Source organism: Microcaecilia unicolor, unplaced genomic scaffold, assembly GCF_901765095.1.
Source record: "Microcaecilia unicolor unplaced genomic scaffold, aMicUni1.1, whole genome shotgun sequence".
NCBI lineage: Eukaryota > Metazoa > Chordata > Amphibia > Gymnophiona > Siphonopidae > Microcaecilia > Microcaecilia unicolor.
Genome location: NW_021963486.1, coordinates 106,004 through 129,961, shown reverse-complemented (window position 1 = coordinate 129,961; position 23,958 = coordinate 106,004). Strand labels below are relative to the sequence as shown.

At 46.5% G+C, this 23,958-nt stretch overlaps 1 protein-coding gene across 1 annotated transcript; it reads right to left on the bottom strand.

Annotated features, from left to right (window-relative positions):
• Nucleotides 1-8,453: 8,453 nt before the first annotated feature.
• Nucleotides 8,454-11,900, bottom strand: LOC115459350 (gastrula zinc finger protein XlCGF58.1-like). Its single transcript, XM_030189190.1, has 2 exons — nucleotides 11,788-11,900; nucleotides 8,454-11,247 (listed from the first exon to the last, which is right to left on the bottom strand). The coding sequence occupies exon 2, from the start codon at nucleotides 11,171-11,173 to the stop codon at nucleotides 8,855-8,857; it is 2,319 nt and encodes a 772-aa protein (XP_030045050.1). The 5' UTR covers nucleotides 11,174-11,247; nucleotides 11,788-11,900; the 3' UTR covers nucleotides 8,454-8,854.
• Between the last annotated feature and the right edge of the window lie 12,058 nt (nucleotides 11,901-23,958).

The window sequence follows — 23,958 nt, the reverse complement described above, 5'->3', positions numbered from 1 at the left end:
TGAAAAATGGACCTGTGCATGTCCAATACATGCGTCTACACCAGCGCAGGCCTTTTTTCTGCGCACCTTAGTAAAAGGATCCTTCAATATCAATAGTCTCTAGAAGAAATGAAGACGGAAGATCTTGCAAATTCTGTATTTTGACAAAAAAGTCAGTGGTGTCACGTATATAAGACTTGGGGCCAGATGCACTAAACTTAACGAGCCATTAACGAGCAAGTAGTAAACCCTGGCATGCACTAAAGGCTTCTCCGAGCCATTTTCCGATCACGGTAGCAGCTAACGAAAACGGAATGCAGATGATCCAAAGGCTATTCCAAGGCTATTATAATGAGATGCACTACGGGTTTCCAATCCCTTTACTGTGAAAAACCTAACGGGAGGTCTACACCTCTCGTTGGGGCAAATCGGAAGAAAAAATGTTGTCAGGGACATCCTTTTTGGACGTCCTTCACCTGAGAAAAAAAACTCCCTCTCCAAAGACGTTCTTTTTGGACGTCCTTCACTTAATAAAAACCTGTGCCGCCCGAAAAGAAGATGCCACGCTGCTCACCCCCTCCATGGCCTGCTGCAGGAAGGCTCCGATGCGGCTCGATCGTAGCAGGAGAGTGCAGTTGAGGACGTCCATCCAAAAAGACGTCCTCCCCCCCCCAGCTGAGAGACCTGGAAGTATCTGAGCCAATCGCAGCGCGTTTAGCTCAGCTAAACGCATTGTGATTGGCTCAGAGACTTCCAGATCTCTCAGCTGAGTGAAGCACATCCAAAATGGACGTCTTTTTGGATGGACGTCCTCAACTGCACTCTCCTGCTACAATTGAGCCGCATCTAAGCCTTCCTGCAGCAGGCCGTGGAGGGGGTGAGTGGCGCAGCGTCTTCCTTTCGGGCGGCACAGAGGCGTATTTGGCATGCTCAGAGCAGCCAGCATAACGCTTGGCTGCTCTGCGCATGCTCGACCGGCCGACTGGCCAACTGTTTACCAATGGAATAGAGAATGCAAGTGAGCTACAACGAGCAGCTCATTTGCATTCCCTTTCCTTGATGCATGCCCGTTCCTTACCGATTCGCTAAGGGAATCGGTAAGGGAAGGGCTTTAACGATTTTTTAGTGCATCTTGGCCTTGGTCAGAATAACCAAAGGTTTCAAAAATAAAGTGGCACATCTCATCTGTTGGAAACTGTAAATATCACAACACTGCTGTCCTGGAAAAGCACTAGGGTTACAACCCAAAGAGAATGATGCAGATTTCACTGAGGGAAACACTCTGAAGATCTGTGATGAAAGGAGATGGAGGGTAAATGCTTTTCATAGCTTTTAAATTTTATATTTTTAACACAGTCCAACAAAATGAAAGAGGGGGTAATTTTTGATATAAAATCTAAATCCGCCCAGATCCATCTAAAAATCCAATAGCAAGCATGGCCATTTTCAAACCAGAAAAATGTCCAGTTTTTTTGTTTTACAAATGGCCATTTGCTAGATGTTTTTGTGCTCAGTGCATCTATCTTTTAGGACCATTTTCGACAAAAATCATCCAAGGGAAAAACACAAAATCACGCCATTAGTATGTAAGGGGGGGGGGCTGCATTCTTAGCAGACTAGCCACACAGATATCCCAGCAAGGTGGTGGGCACCCTAGGGGACACTGCAGTAAATTCCACATAAAAGATCCCAGGTACACATCTCACCGCTACCCCCTTATATTGTAAGGTGAGCCCTCCGAAACCCAACTGTATCCACCTGTACACCACTACAGTAGCCCTTATGCCTGCAGGTGTCACCTATGTGTAGTTACAGTAGATAGTGTTTTTTGATGGGCTCACACAATCCACCATAAGTGGACCAGTTACAGTGGGATATGGGCCTGGGTCCGCTTCTCTACAGTCCACTGCACTGACCACTGGGCTGCTCCTGGGACCTGCTTGCTGCTCTGAACTTATCATAGAGCCTGGTATGTACTGTCACTGTCACACCTTAGGGGGTTGGGAAGAGGTCAGTGATTTCTGGAAGATTAAGGGGGGAGGGTTATGCTTTAATTCCTCCAGTGGTCATTTAGGGCACCTTTTGGTAACTTAGTTGTGATTGAAATAGGTCTAGCCAAAAATGTCTTCATTTTGACCCTAGACATTTTAATTTTGTCCCATTATTGCAGAAAAACGTCTTGTCTTTTGGTGCTGCCCATGTACCACCCAAAACACGCCCCCTTGAAATTTGGACAAACAGTGGAGCAAGATGTCTACAATCGGGGTGCCGAAACTTGGACATTTTTGAGAGAAAAATGTCCTTCTGCCACCTCATGATGTTTTGTGGACTTTTTTTTGTTTTGTTTTGAAAATAAGCCCCAGAATTCCAATACATTGAAAAAAACTTCTTTACGTAACAATTGTGTTAAATCCTTGATACACACTTTTAAACAAAACTACTATTTCCTGCAAACAATTATTTTTTCAGTAGCTGGGAGGATGAGGTTTCTTACATCCCCCAGATCAGGGGCAGCCCAAGGCAAGATGCCACCTGAGGCAGGGCTGAGATGCACCCCCCCCCCTTCAGGCCAAATTCTGGTATCTCCCCCCTTCCTTCCTCTACCCTCCCCCAAGTTTGCCTTCTTTCTCCATGTCCCAAAAGCTGGCGGTGGCGGCAGCAACAATTCCCATACGCTGCCCTGCCGCTGGCACCGTTCTCTTCTCTACTGTGGCCGCCTCTGATGAAACAGGAAGTTACATCAGAGAAGTGGGCCATAGTAAAAAGAAGAGGCGGGTGCTGCTGGCAGGCAGCGTATAGGAATTGCTGCTGCCGCCGGCTTTTTGAACATGAAGAAAAATGGTAAACTTGGGGAATGGGGTGAAGGAAGGAAGGAAGGAAGAGGGAGATGCAGCTCCCCAAACAGTGCTGCCTGAGGGCACTGCCTCAGATGGCCTAAAGGTAGGGCTGTCCCAGATCGCCATATCAAAATCAGCGGCGCAGCCAGACTTCAGCGGGAGGGGGGGTCCAGAGCCCGAGGTGAGGGGGAACATTTTAGCCCCCCCCCCCCGGCGCCACCATCACCTTTGACCCCCACAGCACCAACCCTTTCGACCCCCCCTTCCCGCCGCCACCAACCCTCCACTGCCGCTGTCACCGTCGGGTACCTTTGCTGGTGGGGGGTCCTCAACCCCCACCAGCTGAAGTCCTCCGGCGTGGCCGCATTGCTGATCTGCAAGGCTTGTACGTGCAGGACGTCAGACTCACAGAAACAGAAGCCTTGCAGATCAGCAATGCGGCCGCACCGGAGGATTTCAGCTGGCGGGAGTTGGGGACCCCCCACCAGCAAAGGTGCCTGATGGCGACAGCGGGGGGGGGCCAGGGCCAAATCTACAGGGGCCCATGCCCCCGTGGCCCCACGTAGCTACGCCCCTGATCAAAATCAATCAGTAGGAATGACGTGCATCTACTCTCTAGCCTTCCCTGCCCACCCAACTACTTTTCTCCGTGTTCCTCTATAGTAATAAACTAAGAGCTCAGGTTTCATCTAGGTAGCCCTTCCACTTTAGCCAGAGCATTCTTACCACTTTATCGATACAAAGAGATTTATGGCACCCAGCCTCATCCCAATACCTTCTACACACAAAAAAACCCCTCTTTTGCCCCCAACTTAATCTTGGGTCTATCACTGTTTTTCTTACCCATCTTTATAACCAATATTTGCACCACCACCCCCTTCACACCCTGCTCACCAACTGAGGTGCCAATGACCAAAAGTAAAAGCGGGCACTAGAGGCCACTAGCGTTCGAATTTACCAGCGCAGAATGATCAGAGGGGTCTAGTGTAACAAACGAGCACACCAGAAAGCATGCAAATGTAGTCACGCTGATTTAAATGAGGTCATTTTATATTCCTTCTCAATGATCAGAAAAGAACACCTGAAACAAAGGCCTTACCGATGCAAAAAAATGCCTTCACAGCAGGCGTTAGGGTATTGGAAGAAAGGACTTCCCATGATTCTCCTGATTCTCTCATGATTCTTTCCGCGAAATCTACCGGTTTTGATTGCTTTTGGAAGCAGAAGGAAGCCCTTGAGCGCTGGTTGTGAGAAACAGCAGAACCAAATGTGAAGCACACACTGGCGTTCTTGTCCTGCGACTAAATTTAAAGCAGCCATGCTGAAAAAAAAAATCCCAAAGCACACGTTGGTGTCTATTACTTGCATCTAAAGCTTTTTAGGCTGCAGAAAACAGAAAACGTGTGCTTCACGTGTAGGTTTTACTAGGCGTGTGCATACGGGAGCTGAGCTTACCGCCGAACTCTTCTGCGCATGCGCCAAGCACAGTCCTCCCGCCGAACTCCCTAATGCTCAAAGCTGTATTTGCATGTCATTAGCTTTGAGCATTACCTACCCTTACTCACACCTCTCCTACTCCCTTCACTCTTGCCCATCCCCTTCCGCCTCATCTACCCCTCCAATTGCTCACTTACCCTTGCTCACACTTCTCCTACTCCCTTCACTCTTGCCCATCCCCTTCCGCCTCATCTACCCCTCCAATTGCTCACCTACCCTTACTCACACCTCTCCTACTCCCTTCACTCTTGCCCATCCCCTTCCGCCTCATCTACCCCTCCAATTGCTCACCTACCCTTACTCACACCTCTCCTACTCCCTTCACTCTTGCCCATCCCCTTCCGCCTCATCTACCCCTCCAATTGCTCACCTACCCTTACTCACACCTCTCCTACTCCCTTCACTCTTGCCCATCCCCTTCCGCCTCATCTACCCCTCCAATTGCTCACTTACCCTTGCTCACACTTCTCCTACTCCCTTCACTCTTGCCCATCCCCTTCCGCCTCATCTACCCCTCCAATTGCTCACCTACCCTTACTCACACCTCTCCTACTCCCTTCACTCTTGCCCATCCCCTTCCGCCTCATCTACCCCTCCAATTGCTCACCTACCCTTACTCACACCTCTCCTACTCCCTTCACTCTTGCCCATCCCCTTCCGCCTCATCTACCCCTCCAATTGCTCACCTACCCTTACTCACACCTCTCCTACTCCCTTCATTCTTGCCCATCCCCTTCCGCCTCATCTACCCCTCCAATTGCTCACCTACCCTTACTCACACCTCTCCTACTCCCTTCACTCTTGCCCATCCCCTTCCGCCTCATCTACCCCTCCAATTGCTCACCTACCCTTACTCACACCTCTCCTACTCCCTTCACTCTTGCCCATCCCCTTCCGCCTCATCTACCCCTCCAATTGCTCACCTACCCTTACTCACACCTCTCCTACTCCCTTCACTCTTGCCCATCCCCTTCCGCCTCATCTACCCCTCCAATTGCTCACCTACCCTTACTCACACCTCTCCTACTCCCTTCACTCTTGCCCATCCCCTTCCGCCTCATCTACCCCTCCAATTGCTCACTTACCCTTGCTCACACTTCTCCTACTCCCTTCACTCTTGCCCATCCCCTTCCGCCTCATCTACCCCTCCAATTGCTCACTTACCGTTGCTCACACTTCTCCTACTCCCCTCATCCCTGCATTTCTACATTCCTATTTCTTTTATTACTCCGATAATACTCAACTTATTTCTCTCCACCAATACTTTGTAATCCCAATTATTATGTAAGCCGCATTGAACCTGCTTTGAGTGGGAAAGCGCGGGGTACAAATGTAATAATTAAATATAAGTGAAAGAAAGCTATAAGACCTCTTACAGTACTCAGCTATTTCAGGTCAAAACTTGTGTTGTAGCGTCAATCATCTGCCAAAGTGTCCCTCCAGTTCATTTTACTATATTTTATTCAATACAAATGTACAAAATAACAGTGTTGTCAAAAATATCAATAAAGAGACCAGGGTCCTAAGTCTGAAGAGAGAATGTTTTTCGCCAGTTGTCGCTCTTTAGTGACTTTAAATGGAACCATATTTATCTTGGTTTTGCTACATGTAATGAGTGGCAGAGTCATGTTGAATTTAAGGGGCCCTTTTACTAAGCTGCGTAAGCGTCTACGTGCGCCAAAATGGAATTACTGCAAGACTACCGCGTGGCTCTTGCGGTAATTTCATTTTTGGTGTGCGTCCGATACGTGCATCTGGACGTGCGCCAAGTGACATTTGATGCGCATAGGTCATTACTGCCCGGATTCTTTACCACTAGGTCAATGGCTGCCGGTAAGGTCTCAGACCCAAAATGGACGCGCGGTAATTTTGATTTTGCCACACGTCCGTTTTTGGCAAAAAAAAAAGAGCATTTTTTGTAAACAAGCATCTACACTACCGCAGGCCATTTTTCAGCGCAGCTTAGCAAAAGGAGCCCTAAGTTTTTTGATTATTTTCACTGATCTCATGTTTTTATTATAGATTGTGCAACTGCTTGTTGACAACCCCGGGCGCAGGTTTTTGATTGACCGAAACGCCATTATCTTTAGTCGGCGTCGGGTGATATATTTGCAGTTGCTTCATACAGTGCAGGTGGCACAACCAGGGCCAGCCCAAGGCAAGATGCCGCCTGAGGAGGAGCTTGCATGCCCCCCCCCCCGGCATTTTACCTGGTCACGGTGACTTTCCAAACCTGGCAGCGACAGCGATTCTCATACGCTGCCCTGCCGCTGCTGGCACTCATCTCTTCCCTTTACTGTGGCTGCCTGTGCAAAATAGGAAGTTACTTCAAGCGGCTGCAGTAAAGGGAAGAAGCGGGTGCCAGTGGCGGGAATTGCTGCCGGACTTGGAAAGTCACCATGACCAGCTAAAATGCCGTGAAACCGCCCCCCCCCCCCAAGATGCCACTCCCTAAGAGTGGTGCCACCTGAGGCCCCCGCCTCAGGTGGCCTAATGGTCGAGCCACCCCTGGGCACAATTAAAGATAAGTGGTCACTTTATTGATATTTTGAAACCGATGATGTTTTTTTCAGCGCCATGCACGCTCATTTTATTGAAACTGAGCATGGTTGCACATGCTCAGTTTCATTAAAACAAGCATGCAGTGCACGGTGCTGAAAGCAGAACAGGGCGCCAGCAACGTAAGACCAGCACGGGACAAACAGTTTAGCTAGCGGGGGTTGGGGACCCCCGCCAGTCAAGGCATCTTCCGCCGGCGGCAGAAGCAACAAGGGGGGACATTAAATCTAAGCTGCCAAATTCCAGACCATTCCTCTAGCTTTACTAAGTCCTTCTTCATGTTATCCACACCATCAGAGGTGTCTTCCCTATTGCAGATTTTGGTATCATCCGCCAAGAGGAAAACCTTACCAGTCAGCGCTTCAGCAACATCGCTTACAAAAATGTTAAAAAGAACCAGCCCAAGAACTGAACCTTTGCGGCACACGGCTGGTAACATCCCTTACCTCAGAATGAGCTCCATTTACCACTACCCTCTATCATCTTTTACTTAACCAGTTCCTAACCCAGGGGTAGATGCACTAACAAAAGCATTAAAGCCTTTCCCTTACAGATTCCTTAGCGAATCGGTAAGAAACAGGCATGCATCAAGGAAAGCGAAGCATGATCACAAACTTGCTCATTTGCAAAGGCTCAAAGAGGAGAGACAGAGCCCGCAACAGACATCTTTGGAAAGGAAAGCACAGAAAACCAAGGGGTGGAACCGACACCAGCCTCCGGATTACAGAACAAACAACACCGCTGCACCATTCGGGACTGGCCATCTGCCCGTCACCTGCCCATCACCGTTGCCGGAACTGGGGGAACCATTTGGGGATATGTTTGGCTTTTCTGCACTTGGTTTGCCGTCCTCTCTGCACTTTAAGGGTTTTCAAATGTTGGCTTCAGATGAAAAATCAGCCCCGATGGGAAGACAGCTTCTTTTTTTAGAGGTAAGGAAATGCTGGTGGCCTCCCCCACCCCCGATTCGACAGAGCAAACACAGTATACTTTAACTCTCTATGCAAATTCAATGGCCATAACTCTTTAAAACACAGATCCGTCACAGCGTCCAGAAAAAAAAATCCCTAGCTCCTTTTAATTCCGATTCCCTCACAGCAGCCCCCACGAGAGGTGCAGACCTCCCGTTAGATTTTCCACGGTAAGGGGATCGGAAAATGGTAGTGCATCTCATTATAATACAAATTATACACATTATAATACTAATTTGCTCATCTGCATTCCGTTTTCGTTAGCTGCTACCGTGACAGGATAATGCCATTTTGTGCATGTCCTGGTTTACTACTTGCGCGTTAAACTGGCTAGAACCAGTTTAAAAACCACGTTGCTGGCTCGTTAACTTTAGTGCATCTAGCCCCCAGTCAGTCACTTTAGGGCCCATACTGAGAGATATTTGTCAACAATTCTTATTCTGTTTTACCAGAAGACTTGACATACTGAAGAAGCCCAGTAATGGCAAAATAGTGGCTGTTCTTGGTAAAGGTGATGTGGAACGGTGATCAATTGTGATAAAGTTATGATGATTATTTAATTTTCTTTAAAGTAAAAATTAAGGTAAGTCTTAGCTACTGGGATTCAACACAAAATAACATGAAAAACATATATATAAGATACATTAAGATTAAAAATTTACAAATTGAAATTAATGAAGAGATTTTTTTTTAAGATTACTGATTTACATAAAGTCATATTCAGAACAAGGTGTTCCTGGTAGTCCATTACTGAAGACTTTTTTTTTCCTTTTAATTTTCAATATACTGGAATCAACCTATTGTTTTGCAGCTAGACAAATGCATTTAATTGTAGTTAGTATCTGCGGTTGGTTTCAGTCTTTAAAGGTCAACCTTCTGACTGAAGATTTTTACCACACTCAGCACATCTAAATTACTTCATTGATGTGTGGTTTCTTCAGTTCATAGTGAGTTTTGACCTTCTCGTTGAAGCTATTACCATGCTAAGTACATACATATAAGTGATTTCACTCATGTGTGGATTCTCTGGTGCACTTTGAGCTGTATCTTTTGCCTGAAACTTTTACCACACTCAGTACATGTAAATGGTTTCACTCCAGTATGGATTCTCTCATGCCTTGTGAGTGTTGCCTTCTCGCCAAAGCTTTTACCACACTCAGTACATGTAAACAGCTTCATTCCAGTATGGATTCTCTTGTGCCTTGTGAGTGTTGCTTTCTCGCTGAAACTTTTGCCACACTCAGAACATGCAAATGGCTTTACTGTGTGGATTCTCCAATGTATCTCAAGATCTCCCTTCTCACTGAAGTTTCTACCACATTCAGTACATGTAAATGAATTCACTCTTGTGTGGATTTCCTGGTGCAGTCTGAGGCGAGATGTCAAACTAAAACTTTTACCACACTCAGAACATGTAAATGGTTTCAATCCTGTATGGATTCTCCCGTGCAGGGTGAGTCTTCTTTTCTCACTAAATCTTTTACCACACTCAGTACATCTAAATGGTTTCACTCCTGTGTGGGTCCTCTGATGAATAGTAAGTTTCCCTTTATCACTAAAGCTTTTACCACATTCTGTACATATAAACGGTTTTATTCCTGTGTGTATTATTCTCTGGTGCCTTGTAAGAGTTCCCTTGTCACTGAACCTTTTATCACACTCAGAACATGTAAATAGTTTTAGTCCTGTGTGGGTTATCTGGTGCCTTGTAAAGTTTGACTTCTGGCTGAAACATTTATCACATTCAGTACATATAAATGGTTTCAGACCCAAATGGATTTTCTGGTGTCTTGTGAAGGTTGCCTTCTCACTGAAACTTTTACCACAATCAGCACATTTAAATGGTTTCACCCCTGTATGATTTCCAAGATGTGTTGTGAGATGTCCCTTTTGAGAAAAACTTTTACCACACTCAGTGCATATAAATGGCTTCATTCCTGTATGAATTCTCCAATGAATGGTCAGTTTTCCTTTTTCACGGAAGCTTTTACCACACTCAGTACAGGTAAATGGTTTTACTCCCGTGTGTGTTCTCTGATGCATGGCAAGTTTTCGCTTTTCACCAAAGCTTTTACCACACTCTGTACACATAAACTGTTTCACTCCTGTATGTATTCTCTGATGCGCTTTAAGGTTTCCCTTTTGACTGCATCTTTTCCCACACTCAGAGCATATAAATGGTTTCAAACCAGAATGGATTCTCTTATGTTTTGTAAGTGTTCCCTTTTCACCAAAGCTTTTACCACACTCCATACATGTAAATGGTTTCTCTCCTGTATGGATTCTCTGGTGTCGAGAGAGGTCTGACTTATGACAGAATTTTTTCCCACACTCAGTGCATATAAATGGTTTCATTCCTGAATGGATTTGCTGGTGTTTCCTAAGTTTTTTCTTTTCACAAAAGCTTTTACCACACTCAGTACATGCAAATTGTTTCACACCAGAATGGATTCTTGGAAGTACTAGGAGGCTGTCCTTTTCAGTTAAGCTTTTACCACGCCGATTAGATAGTTTTACTCCTGAATGCATTCTCAGGTTTCCTTTCTGGCAGACACTTTTACCACAGTCAGAACTACTATACAGTCTCTTATCTTTCTGGTATTTTATGAGGTTTGCCTTCCTATAAAAGATTTTGTCAGATCTAGTAGAAGTGACTGATTCTACACCTGTTTGAGTTTTATGTTCTGTGACTGCTTTCCTGTGACTGAAGCTTTTCTTACTTTCTGTATTTGAAACGGGTTTCTCTGCTGGGTGGAATTTTGCTTTTCTTGTGAAGTTTTCTTCCTGGTTGACACTTTGGCCATAACCAGAAAATGCAGGTATTGTTTCATCAGTGCTGTTTTTCTGGCATTTTGTAATGTTTGCTTTATCGATTAAGCTCATCACATATTCTGTACCTTTACACATTCTAGTTTCTTTATTATTCTTCTGGTGATGCACTAGCTCTTTTTTTTTACTGAACTCTTTCCCACACTCAGAACATGTAAATTGTCTCTTTTTAATGCATGTTTTCTGTAGTCCTTCCTTTGGACTGAAGGTTTTCTCACAGTCTGTAATTGTAGGTGGTCTCTCAGTATCAGATCTCTGATGTGATTTCAGAGTTACACAATCATTGTAGAATATCTCACAAACATCACATAAACATTTTTGATCTCCCATCCGGTTTCTGTGCTCTTCCAATTTATGTGTGATATTACTGGTACTGTCCTCACACAGAGCTGAGCCTCCTGTTGAATTTTTTTGTTTATTTTCTGAGATCCGTTGATTTTTTCCCTTTTTCCCCCAGTCAGAACAGGAAGAAGTTTCCTCTTGGTCTTTTCCTGATAACATCTTTTCCTTTTCAGGCTTCGCACAGAGCTCCCAGAGATATGTCTCCGTATCACTGTTTCTGGGATCGTCTTTTTCTAGATACAAGAAGTGAACACTGGGCATTATTGTAGCAGAACAGTTACAGTTCAGTAATACAATACCCCTTTGTAAATTTTATACCCCCCCTACATTTCCAAGCTCATCACTGCAAGGGATGCAAACAGAATATATGATGATATTTAAGTAAATATTTAAAAACACCCTTTCATATAAGAAAAGCCATGATGAGCTGGACAAAGCTCCATCGAGTCTAACATCCTATCTCCAACAGTGGCCAGTGCCCAGTAGATCCCCAAAATAGGTCTCTTTCTTATGGCACATTCCCAGTGATGAGTGATGGCTCTCCCAAGTCTACCTGACTAAAAATGAAGCGTTCCAGCTGCATTTATGCAACCTCAGTTATGCCAGGTTTGTGACTGATATAACTGTGCATGTGTGCGTAAATGTAAGACCCTCCAGATATCAGGTTATGCCCTGGTGGTGTTGTACAACACGTCCCTATTGCATCTTATTGGGGTGCCTAGCTGAAGATGTCCTGGTATGGAATTGCCTCAATATTTGTTATTATTATTCACCTGTGCATGAGTGAGGAACTCCTCTATCTTCTGACTCCTTTGGATCCCAGACATGTGGCTCTTTCTCTTGTTTAATCCTTGCTAATACTTCAGGATTGATGCTTTCATGGTCTGTGCCTAGGAATTACAACCAAAATTAAGGTTTATTTCTTGTATATTCACAGACAAATGCACAGCAGTAATTCTCAGGGTGCAGCGCACGAGGGGGAGGTTCTACTACTGTTATCCACCATAAAGCAGAGGGGTCTAGGGGTCACTGTATCAAATGATCTTGAAGTGATCTAACATTATTAAGAAGGGAGGGCAGAAGTGAGAAAGAGATATATAAAACCCAGCACAAAAGAGGAGATAGAGAAATTATGTCTTACCTGATAATTTTCTTTCCTTTAACTGCAGCACATGAATCCAGAGACTTGTGGGTTGTGACCATCTACCAGCAGGTGGAGATAAAGAGCACTGAACGCTGTCTTATCAGACAGTATGCTCCTTGGTTAGTCAGTATTTTTCATAACAAAGCAGAAGGAATAAAGAGTCATAATAGATCCCCTTCCTCGCGGAGAAGCAGCATGAATAGTAGAAAACAGCAAAAACTTTAAACACCAAAATAAGCCATTTCCCTAAACAGAGAAATGAACAAACCATGAGAACAAAGCACTGAAGAAGGGTTGGGTTCTGGATTCATCTGCTATGGTTAAAGGAAAGAAAATTATCAGGTAAGACATTATTTCTCCTCCTTAGCACCTGCAGCAGATGAATCCAAAGACTTGTGGGACGTAGCACAGCAGTCCTCATGTAGGGTGGGAATCCAAAACTCCTGCAGAGAGCACCAAATGGCTGAAAGAAGGGTATGCTCAAGCCATAACATCCAGATAATGGTCCTCAATGCATCTTTTTCCAAGCAAGTAGCTACTTTACATATGCCTTTGAGGGAAAAAAACTTGTGATTCCACCCAAGAAGTCGCTAGGGCCCTAACAGAATGTGCTCAAAAAGAAGTCGGCAGCTGTTTGCCGGAAAAAAGGTACACAGAAGCAACAGCCTCTTTAATCCAGTGAGAAATAGTCACCTGATATGCTGCATGACCCCGGATTCAGGCCTGAAAAACGAACAAAAAGATGATCAGACCGCCTGAGAGCATCAGTAGCTTGCAAAAACTGGAGATGCACTCAACGAACATCAAGGCAACGGAGCAAGTGAAAATCTATATTGCAGTCCTCTTCCTTAAAAGAGGGCAGAAAGCAAGGCTGGCTAATATGAAAAACTGAAACCACCCTGGGAAGACAAGAAGGAAAGGTATGAATAGTCACTCCTGAATCCGAGAAAGGAAGGAACGGATCTCTGCCCGACCACGCCTGTAACTCAAACTCCACGAGGCAAGGCAACAGCTACTAGAAGGTGAGATTTGAGAGGAAGATCTTTCAAAGTAGCCACTTCAGAGGTTGATCCTAAAGATCAAAGGAAGAGATACACCATTAGTTAATCATGAATTTGTCATAGAAGCAAATTTATTGTACATACAGGAATAGACATCTAATTGCTGTTTTGCCAATTACAGTACATAAGTAGTACATGCAAAAACAGTCTCTTTCTTCCTGTGAGAGGAACTAGACCAGTCCTGAAGCAAATCGCTTCTCAGTGCTAGCAAAGTTCCTGTTTCTGAAGTAACAAGGCATTCCTTTTATACTTTTATCTAATTGTGTGTACGTGACAGTTCTCACGTCTGCTGTTTATGCCGCTGCCTCCCTTATCTAAAAACAACATCTGGCTATACTTGTTCCTGCAAAACCAACTTCACCATCCCAACCACAAAGCTGCACATGATAGCTCTAGGGCATGTTTCACCTCCTTCGTCACCTCTCCCTGTTGCTGTGCTTCCAGTTGGAATGTTAGATTAGAACGTCTGCTACAATTCTGCCTATGAACTCCTGATGACCTTACCCTGCTGTATTACAGAGCTGGCCAGACTCTGCTCTACAGAGAGAAGTGTAGGCATCTTAGGAGTTACACAGTAGTCCACCATCTTATGGATAACAGATTTATACAACGTTCAAAGGAAGCCTTTTTTTTTTTAGAGCCTGCAGAACCACGCTAAGTTTCCACTCGGGATGAGGACAATGAAGAGGAGGCCTAAGATAATGAGCTCCTTTCAAGAAATGAACCACATCTGGATGAGCAGTGAATGAGGAATCCAGAATCTAAACCCGGTAACAGGAATGAGCCATCATCTAAACCTTAAAGAGTTGTAACCAAGACCATCCTGCAAGAAGGCTAATATGTGTGGCAAAGAGGCCCAAAATGGAGACCATGCCCATTCGGAGCACCATGCTTCAAAACTTGCTAGACCCGAGCATACATGGCTAAAGTTTCTTGTCAGAAGTAAAATTACAATCATATCGCTAGCATATCCTTTCCTTCACCATTTCAGTCTCTCAAGAGCCAGGCCATAAGACTAAAGCGGGAGGGATCCTCCATCCAAATGGGACCCTGACGGAGGAGTCTGTGACTCAGAGGAAGGCAAACAGTTGCCTACCAGACAACAACTCAAGCCCTCCTGGGCCAATCTGGAAAAAACCAAATGACCAACCCTTTACAATAAAGGACTCTGTGAAGAACTCATCCTATATGAGGCCATGGCGGGAACACAAAGCACAGTCGACTCCGGCCAAGGCTGAATGTGTCGCCATGAGATCTATTAAAGGAGTGCCCCGCCTCCAAGTTACCAACTGGAAGGTATCCAGCGCCAGCTCCCATTCCGCTGGGTCCAGGGATAGTCCTGCTGTGGAAACCCGTTTGCCCACTGAGAGTTTCCACTAGGTGGACAGCTGAAAGCTGCTGCAAATGCCTTTCTACCCAGTGAAATAGAAGGCGTGAGAGGGTGGAGAAGGGAAAGAGTTTTGTAGAGGTGGAGGAGTAGCCTAGTGGTTAGTGCAGTGGACTTTGATCCTGGGGAACTGGGCTCGATTCCCACTGCAGCTCCTTGTGACTGTGGGCACGTCACTTAACCCTCCATTGCCCCAGGTACAAACTTAGATTGTGAGCCCTCCTGGGACAGAGAAATATCCAGAGTACCTGAATGTAACAGCTTGAGCTACTACTGAAAAAAGTGTGAGCAAAATCTAAATAAATATACCAGCTCTTACCGTAGCTTAGTAAAAGGTGCCCTTAGTATCTGTTTCATTCAAAACAAGTGGACAAAGAAAGGGAAGAGGGAGAGCGACAGGTTAATCTAAACAGATCAGGGGAAGGAGAAACTGAGAAAGTTGGACAATCAGCTGGTCTTTGATTGGAGGAGAACCAGAAAAAAAAAAAGCGCCTTAGGGGCTGCAGGGAATACATAGCAGAACTGTCTTTTCTGGAGCCCCAGGAATGGATTGAGCAGTGCCAGGCTCATTTCTTCTTTTGCCCCTTGCAACGTGTGTGTGTGTGAGAGAGAGAGGCTGGATGGCATTGCCTGGCACTGTATCCCCTGTTGCCCACCTGCCAATCTCCTACCTGCTGAGCAGAAAGCCCTGCAGCCCTTCTCCACAGCACGATTCCCAGCACAACTCTCTGGATGCAGCTTTGCTGGGTCAGTGCTGGTTCTCAGCTTCAAGTTCTCTCTGGTGCTCTCTTAGATTACTGTTCTGTCCAGGCGGAAGTGACATCACAAGAGGAGGGTTACCCTGCATTGGAAGATGGATAATGTAGTCTTCCTATGCTCCTTTCTCTGGATTAAAGAACACTATGAATTGTGGGAAATGCAGCCCTGAATTATTAGTATTATTTTTAATTAGTATGAGCCCGCATCTGCTTTGGAGACGAGGCTGTGCACAGAGCAAAGAAGGGAGGGAGAACAGTGTGAGTCAGAGATGTACATTTCCCAGAGCTGAAAGGGAAATTTGAAAGAAGGAGGAGGAAAAACTAGAATCCTGGAGGAAACAGGAGAAACAGCAGCTGTAGCAGCAAAATCTATTGTATCCTGACCAGAGATAAAATGGCCTAAACCAGAACCTGGGAATGGGTCTTGATATTGTCCCCTGTGTACATTGGAATTCTATTTTATTGTTATTATTTCTGTTTAGTAGATTATCTCCTCGTATTTTCACATTAATATCTACATGTATTCATACTGTAGGAGTGGACAAGCAATTACTGTACTCGGCCTGCGGCCATCACTAGCCTGGCAGGACAACCTCAAGCTCTGTGCATACTACCTATGGACTTTTGTGGACTTTTGCACTAACAGGATTTTCTATTTGGACTTTGCATTCACACTTGCACCTTTGCTTTGTACCAAAACCTCAGCTTTCATATAATGAGCCTAGACTAAGACCTAAACCTGTGCAGTTTGGACTTTTACTAGTAGTATGTATTTGTTAACCAGCAGCTAGATAACAAGTTGTACAGTAGTAGTCAGCAATTTAGGGTTGTAGGGAAGGCAGCTGGCTCTGCCAGCGCAGTCTCGTGATCCATGCATAGAGGCTGTATTGTGTAAATGTGCTGGAACACTGAAATAAGTTACTGTTTTGCTGCAGTTTATACTAGAGTTAGATTTTGCTGTAAAGGACAATCTATTGTGCTTAGCTAAAAGAAGCTGTAACTTGTAGCATGGCAGCCATTAACTTTGTTTTTTTCTGTGAAATATATTTTCTCTCCTTCTGTGCCTTTTCTGAAATATAAGGCTTGCAAGCTGACAGTTAGCTCAGAAGAAGCAGCTGTAGCCAGATAGCAGAAACCAGCTGGAACTTGTGCTGCTTATCAGTATATTGATATGCAATGCCAAGTAACTGTGAATAGACTAGAGACCAGTGTTGGAAATAGAGGGTTGTGTGCAAAGCCAAAGATAAGTTTCGTTTCCTGGGTTCTGTGTAAGATCCTCTGTCTGTAACTGCGCATGACTACTGATAAGAGTGTATAAGAACGAGTGTCAGGTGACGCTCAGGGAGCAGTATCCTGAGACTAAACTCAGTGCTGTTCATTGCTAGCAATAAAGCTGTCATGCCTTTGGAACCAATTTGCCTCTTGTCTCCTGTTACAATACTGTACTTTGAAATGTGACTTAGTTTTATTATTTATGACTAGTAAAAAAGGTCTCGTTTCGCTATGAAATGAAACGGGCGCTAGCAAGGTTATCTCCCCCCCCCCTCCATCGCTCTCTCCCTCTGTCCCCTTCAAGTCCCACAGCCCCCTTTCATCCCTTCCGATTTCCAGGCCTCCCCCCCCCCACGATGCCTCCACCCGCAGCCCTCCCCTACACTGGCCCTGCCCATCTGGCTACGTTCACGTCGCCCCCCCTCCAAAATCGCCAACCTCCTTCTGCTACCCTCCCCTCCCCCCCTCTCACCGTGGTCCTGGCGGCAGCAGTGAAGAGCCTCACGAGTCTGCTGCCTTCCTTTCTCTTCGCTCTCAGCTCTGAGCCTCTGACGCTGGTCCCGCCCTTGCGGAAAACAGGAAATGAGGGTGGGACCAGCGTCAGAGGCTCAGAGCTGAGAGCGAAGAGAAAGGAAGGCAGCAGACTCGCGAGGATCTTCACTGCTGCCGCCGGGACCACGGTGAGAGAGGGGAGGGGAGGGTAGCAGAGGGGGGAGGGGTTGGCGATTTTGGAGGGGGGGGGCGACGTGCACGTAGGGACGTCTGTGCCCGCTCCCGCTGTTCTTCAAGTGTCTCACTGGGATCGTAACCCCCTGCTGACGTCAGGCAAGCAGGGTTCTACTGCTGGCCAGTGACGTCAGCAGGGGGTTACGATCCCAGTGAGACACTTTCGAACGTTGACCTAGCAAATTATTATATTAGATTTAAATGCGGATAATGAACAAAAGGAGAACAGAGAGAAGCTACAAAAATATTTCAAACAGAAAAGGACACACACACATCCTTTTTTCTTTTCCTTTCCATTGTCTCCTTCATCCTGTGTTATATTTTTTTGTCTATCTATTTCCCATCAATTGAAGGCTTATTTGTTTAAAACATTTCCTTATTAAGGTTGGTTTTTTTTTGTCATTTCTTTTAATCTATTTGCATAGGCAGTCGGTGGCCCAACTGTTTGGGGAGGCTAAAGGGGGCGGGGTTAGGGGTGGGGCCAGGGGTGGAGCTTAAATCCATAATTGTCTGATAACACACAGAAAAAATAAATAAATAAAAATAAAACTCACAATTAATACCTTTTATTAAATTTAGATATTAGATATGTATCATATGTCAAAGAATAAAGTGGTTGCTCGAAGCATATTCTAAGCACAATCGCTCAATTGCAAAACACTAGGCACAAATTTGTGCAAAAACACACTCAGAACCTTACTGTACCATAAATATTACACTGGGCAGAACCTAATACACCAATATACCACCCATAGGGAAAATGCAGACCGTCAACAATATGAAACAAGGGATCATATCATCACAATTCTCATGAAGAGCCACAAAACACCCTAATTCATGTTTAATGTGGATAAAATGCCATAAATAAGTAAATAAATATAAACTTTTAATGTTGAGTACCTGATTCTCAAAGTGGACATATTCCAAACACTATAATGAAAATAAAATGATCTTTTCTACCTTTGTTGTCTGGTGACATTTTCTGATCATGCTGGCCCAGTATCCGATTCCGTTGCTATCTGTCTCAGGCCTAGATGCACAAAACTCTAACGACCCTTTAACGACAAAATTTGCCACCGTTGCATGCATTATAGGCCTTTTTCTGAAGCCGCTAGCAGATAACGAAAATGGAATGCAAACCAGAAACTACCACTGAAATGTGGACAATTCGCAATGCACTAACCATACAGACGATTCTAACGAATCATTTAACGTGAGAAATTTAGCGAGATCTCAGACCTGTCGCTCAGGCCTGAGCTGTCATCTCCCCGCTCCCTCCTGCACCTTAAAAATGCAAGCTGGCAAGCAAAAAAAAAAAAAAAAAAGTTATACAAAACACAAACCGGTAGTTCCCCACTTCCCCCTGCACTAACCGAAACAAAAAAAAAATTCAAATACATCGGGAGGGGGCAAAGGCACTCGTCAGGAGCGTCCTGTATGGGTGCCCTTGCCCCTCCCCCCAAGATCGCCACTGTTTCCCGCTTCAGCCGGTTTTAATAAAAACAAATCTCCACATTTTCTCATCCCTGGTCCCCCTCCCTTCCTGTGTTTCCTGTCCCTTGCTCAAGGGCTCCACCTCCCGCCATCCTCCGCCTCCGCCCCGTGCCCCGCCCCCCTGGGATCGTCGCCGCCGCTCCCACCCTCCACCGGACACCCCCTCCGCATTACCGTCCCGTGCAGCGCCTGTATGTGGAGGCGCTGCACAGGATAAAACATCTGATCGACAATTGCTTCTCCCTTCTCCAACGTCAGTCTGTTGTTCCTGTGCCCGCCCTCCATTGACAAAAGTTACCTACGTAGATAACTAACGTAGGTAACTTACGTCAATGGAGGGCGGGCCCAGGAACAACAGACTGACGTCGAAGGAGGGAGAAGCAATTGGCGATCAGATGTTTTATCCCGTGCAGCACCTTCGCATACAGGTGAGAGGCGCTGCACGGGACGGTAATGTGGAGGGGGGGGGTCCGGTGGAGGGTGGGAGCAGTGGCGACGATCCCAGGGGGCGGGGCATGGGGCGGAGGCGGAGGATGGCGGGAGGTGGAGCCCTGGAGCAAAGGACAGGAGACACAGGAAGGGAGGGGGAGCGGGGATGAGAAAATGTGGAGATTTGTTTTTATTAAAACCGGCTGAAGCAGGGAACAGCGGTGATCTCGGGGGGGGGGGGGGCAAGTGCGCCCATACAGGACGCTCCTGACGAGTGCCTTTGCCCCCTCCCGATCTATTTGGATTTTTTTTTGTTTTGGTTAGTGCAGGGGGAAGTGGGGAGCCACGTGTTTGTGTTGTGGTTTTTTTTGGACGTTTGTGGCATGCACAGAGCAGCCAGCATAATGCTTGGCTGCTCTGTGCATGATTTAGGGGCCCATTACCGACGGGGATTACGATTGATTGATACATTGTACTTCTCGATACCGCAACGAACATGTTTGACCTGTTTTTTTGGTGCATGCTTCAGTTTTTCAAAATCGTTAAGGACTTTAACGATTTAGATTTTTTTACGTTTGTTTGATGCATCTGGGCCTCAGTGCAGGTCAGGAAGTCATCCTCTTCAAATATCTCCCTGGCAACACAGGACACCTCCAGCCAACCCCCCCTGCTCTCCCAGCAGTAAGGTAAACAAACCATAAACCAATTTCTACAACTGCTTACAAAAGGCTAGAGGGCTTTCACTGCAGCTCCTGCTGTGAGGATGGAGGTAAATCAACAATTTAAACCCCTCAGAGCACAGCAGGGGAGGCTTAGCCTGTCCAAGCCTCTTATACCGGGCGCCTATGTCTATTTGTTATCCTGTAATTTTAAACTGGAATCAGCTGTTATCGGCTTTGAACCTATATATCGGAGTTGGCGGCCTATAAGCATCATTACCATTACCACGTTAAATGCTCAGAAGACCAATTTCAATCAATAAAACCTCAAAAAGCTCAAGATTTGCCAATCACCACCAGTTGTCGGTAGTTGTCTTTCCCCCTAAACCAACCTCTCCTCTTTCCCCATTCTCTATCTCTGTGGATAACACTCTCATCCTCCCTGTCTCAGCTCGTAACCTTGGGGTCATCTTCGACACCATAGGCGGTCGGTGGCCCAACTGTTTGGGGAGGCTAAAGGGGGTGGGGTTAGGGGTGGGGCCAGGGTGGAGCTTAAATCCATAATTGTCTGATCACACACAGAAAAAAAAAAATAAATGTCACAATTAATACCTTTTATTAAATTTAGATATTAGCTATGTATCATATGTCAAAGAATAAAGTGGTTGCTCAAAGCATATGCTAACCACAATCGCTCAACTGCAAAACACTATGCACAACTTTGTGCAAAAACACACTCTGAACCTTACTGTACCATAAATATTACAATGGGCAGAACCTAATACACCAATATACCACCCATACGGAAAATGCAGACCGTCAACAATATTGCAATAAGGGATTATAATATCACAATTCTCATGTAGAGCCACAAAACATCCTAATTCATGTTTAATGTGGGATAAAATGTCATAAAGAAGTAAATAAATATAAACTTTTAATGTTGAGCACCTGATTCTCAAAGTGGACATATTCCAAACACTATAATGAAAATAAAATGATCTTTTCTACCTTTGTTGTCTGGTGACTTTGTTTTTCTGATTGTGCTGGCCCAGTATCCGATTCTGCTGCTATCTGTCCTCTTAACTCCGTTTCCAGGGCTTCCTTTCCATTTATTTGTTTACTTTCCGCCTTTCTTCTTCATTTCTTGTCCTACATCCGTAAGTAAAAGCTGGGTCCTCCGCAAACTTGACTGTCCAGTGGATCCAGCTTTTGCCTATTTTCTTCATCCATGTGCAGTTTTTCTACTCTCTTCCTTTTCTGTTATCTCATCTCCTTCCTCACTTCTCCCTCCCCCTCCATGTCCAGCAACCCTCCTCTCCCCCCTACCCTCCCCTCCCCTCCATCCACCAATGTCCAGCAACTCTCCTCTCCCCTGCCCTCTCCCCTTCTTCCACCATGTCCAGCAAACCTCCTCTCCCCTTCCCTCCATCCAGCAACCCTCCTCTCCCCTGCCCTCTCCCCTTCTTCCACCATGTCCAGCAAACCTCCTCTCCCCTTCCCTCCATCCAGCAACCCTCCTCTCCTCTGCCCTCTCCTCTCCCCTTCTTCCACCATGTCCAGCAACCCTCCTCTCCCCTTCCCTCCATCCAGCAACCCTCCTCTCCCCTTCTTCCACCATGTCCAGCAACCCTCCTCTCCCCTTCCCTCCATCAACCCTCCTCTCCCCTTCTTCCACCATGTCCAGCAACCCTCCTCTCCCCTTCCCTCCATCCAGCAACCCTCCTCTCCCCTTCTTCCACCATGTCCAGCAACCCTCCTCTCCCCTTCCCTCCATCCAGCAACCCTCCTCTCCCCTGCCCTCTCCTCTCCCCTTCTTCCACCATGTCCAGCAACCCTCCTCTCCCCTTCCCTCCATCCAGCAACCCTCCTCTCCCCTTCTTCCACCATGTGCAGCAACCCTCCTCTCCCGTCTGCCCTGTTTCCTTCCTCCCCCCCCCCCCCGCCGTACCTTTAAATATTATAGTTTTGCTGGAGTCGTGGGCAGCTGGCATTGAAGACATCGGCAGGCTTACGCCGGTTCCAGCAGCCTTCCCTCGTTGCAAGTCGGATGATGGCTCTGCCCTCGTAGATACGGCGGGGGGCGGGGCAGTGGCGGGCTGGGGAGGCTTAGCCTCCCCAAGCCTCTTATACGGGGCGCCTATGTTCGACACCTCTCTCTCCTTCTCTGCACAAATTCAACAGACTGCTAAAACCTGCCGTTTCTTTCTCTATAATATCACCAAAATTCGGCCTTTCTTTTCTGAGCACACTACAAGAACACCCATCCACACACTTATCACCTCTCGCTTAGACTATTGCAACTTGCTCCTCACTAAACTATCTCTGTCCCCTTCAATCTGTTCAAAATTCTGCTGCACCACTTATATTCTGCCAGTGTCGCTATGCTCATATTAGCCCTCTCCTCAAGTCTAAGGGTGGACTTCCTGAAAGCATCAGATTTAAGGGCAATCCCCCGGATTCTATTAGCGGATTCTATTAGAGATCCGCACCGATTGCGCAACTTAATTGGCTTATTAAGCTAATCAGCACCGATAACAGCACTAATTGGCACTGATTAGAATTTAGGCGCACAACTCGTTAAGCATATTCTGTAACAAAGTGCACCAGACTACATACGTGCACCACTGCTTTTGGCTCCTAGCCACTACTCATTTGCCTCCCCCCTTGTTCCTTCTCACCCAGTACTTCCCTCGCCCTGTATTTTTAGATTGTAAGCTCTATTGAGCAGGGACTGTCTCTCTCTGTCAGGTGTTCAGCGCTGCGTGCGTCTGGTAGCGCTATACAAATGCTAATAATAATAATAAAGACACCCTGACCAGTTCTGTTCACAACCCACCATACTTTAATTTCTTTTTATGGATTTGGTAATTTGTGCTGAGTTGAGCACCCCCAATCATTTAGATAAGTGACTCCTATGAGAGGAGGTGAAAATGGGGGAATGGGAAGCTGGATAGGTGGCAAGAAAGGGGCTGGATGGTAGGAGCAGTTGAGTGACATACCTCTATCATATCTCCACTCAGCCGTCTTTTCTGCAAGCTAATGTGTTTTTTCCATCTTCAGATTAACAGCAAACCAGCTTGTTCTAGTTTCTCAACAGCTGGTATATTGGTAATCAAGTAGACTCTCTCTCTCTCTCTCTCTCTCTCTATCTCTCTCTCATTGCTGACAGGCAGTAGCATAGTCAGGAACTTTTTACAAGGGCTGCATCTCCCCTGCCCCCTGTGCCATGCTGCTGCTGCCACCCCCATCTCCATCCCCACCCCTGTCTCTGTCTCCCACCCACTCGCCGCCTTAAAATCGTTTTGGCTTTGGTCTTCAACCGAGCAGCAGCACTCATACACGGCCTGTTCCGGGGCTTCCTCCTTGAACCGAGAAAGTCCCGGAGCAGGCTACAGGCAGGCTATAAGTGCCGCTGTCATTGCCCGGGTGAAGACTGAGCCAAGAGGGCTTTAAGGAGTTGCGCACCTACCCTAAATCCGCCACTGCTGAGAGATCCTCTCCCAGGGCTGCTTCTTAGAGGCTTCTTGACTTAGGCCTCTCTCTCTTGGAGACCTCTTGTCTTGAGGCCTCTCCAGGGTTGCCAGGTGGAAAATTTTTTTCCCACCCAATCCAGCCCAAAACCAGCCCAAAACCCGCCCAAACTCAAACCCCGCCCGACACCCCCACCCCCGCGTCATCACCCCGCCCCCGCCATCATCAACCCCGCCCCCGCCGTCATCGGCCCCGCCTCCCCCGTCATCGGCCCCGCCTCCCCCGTCACCGGCCCCGCCCAGAACGTCACTAACCCCGCCCAAAACGTCACTAACCCCGCCCCCCGCGGCCGGAAAAAACCGCCCGAAAAACCGCGGAAAAGAAGAAAAAGAAGCCCAAAAAACCGCGACCCACCGCGGGCAAAAATTTCCCGCGGCGGGTCGCGGAAAACCGCCCAATTGGGCGGGAAAACCGCCCACCTGGCTACACTGGGCCTCTCTGATCTATTCTACTTCAGGGCATTTAACCACCTCCCTGCCT

Excerpts from the sequence above, each read along its gene's own strand:
- LOC115459350 (XM_030189190.1), bottom strand. The coding sequence starts at position 11,173 with ATGTTATCAGGAAAAGACCAAGAGGAAACTTCTTCCTGTTCTGACTGG.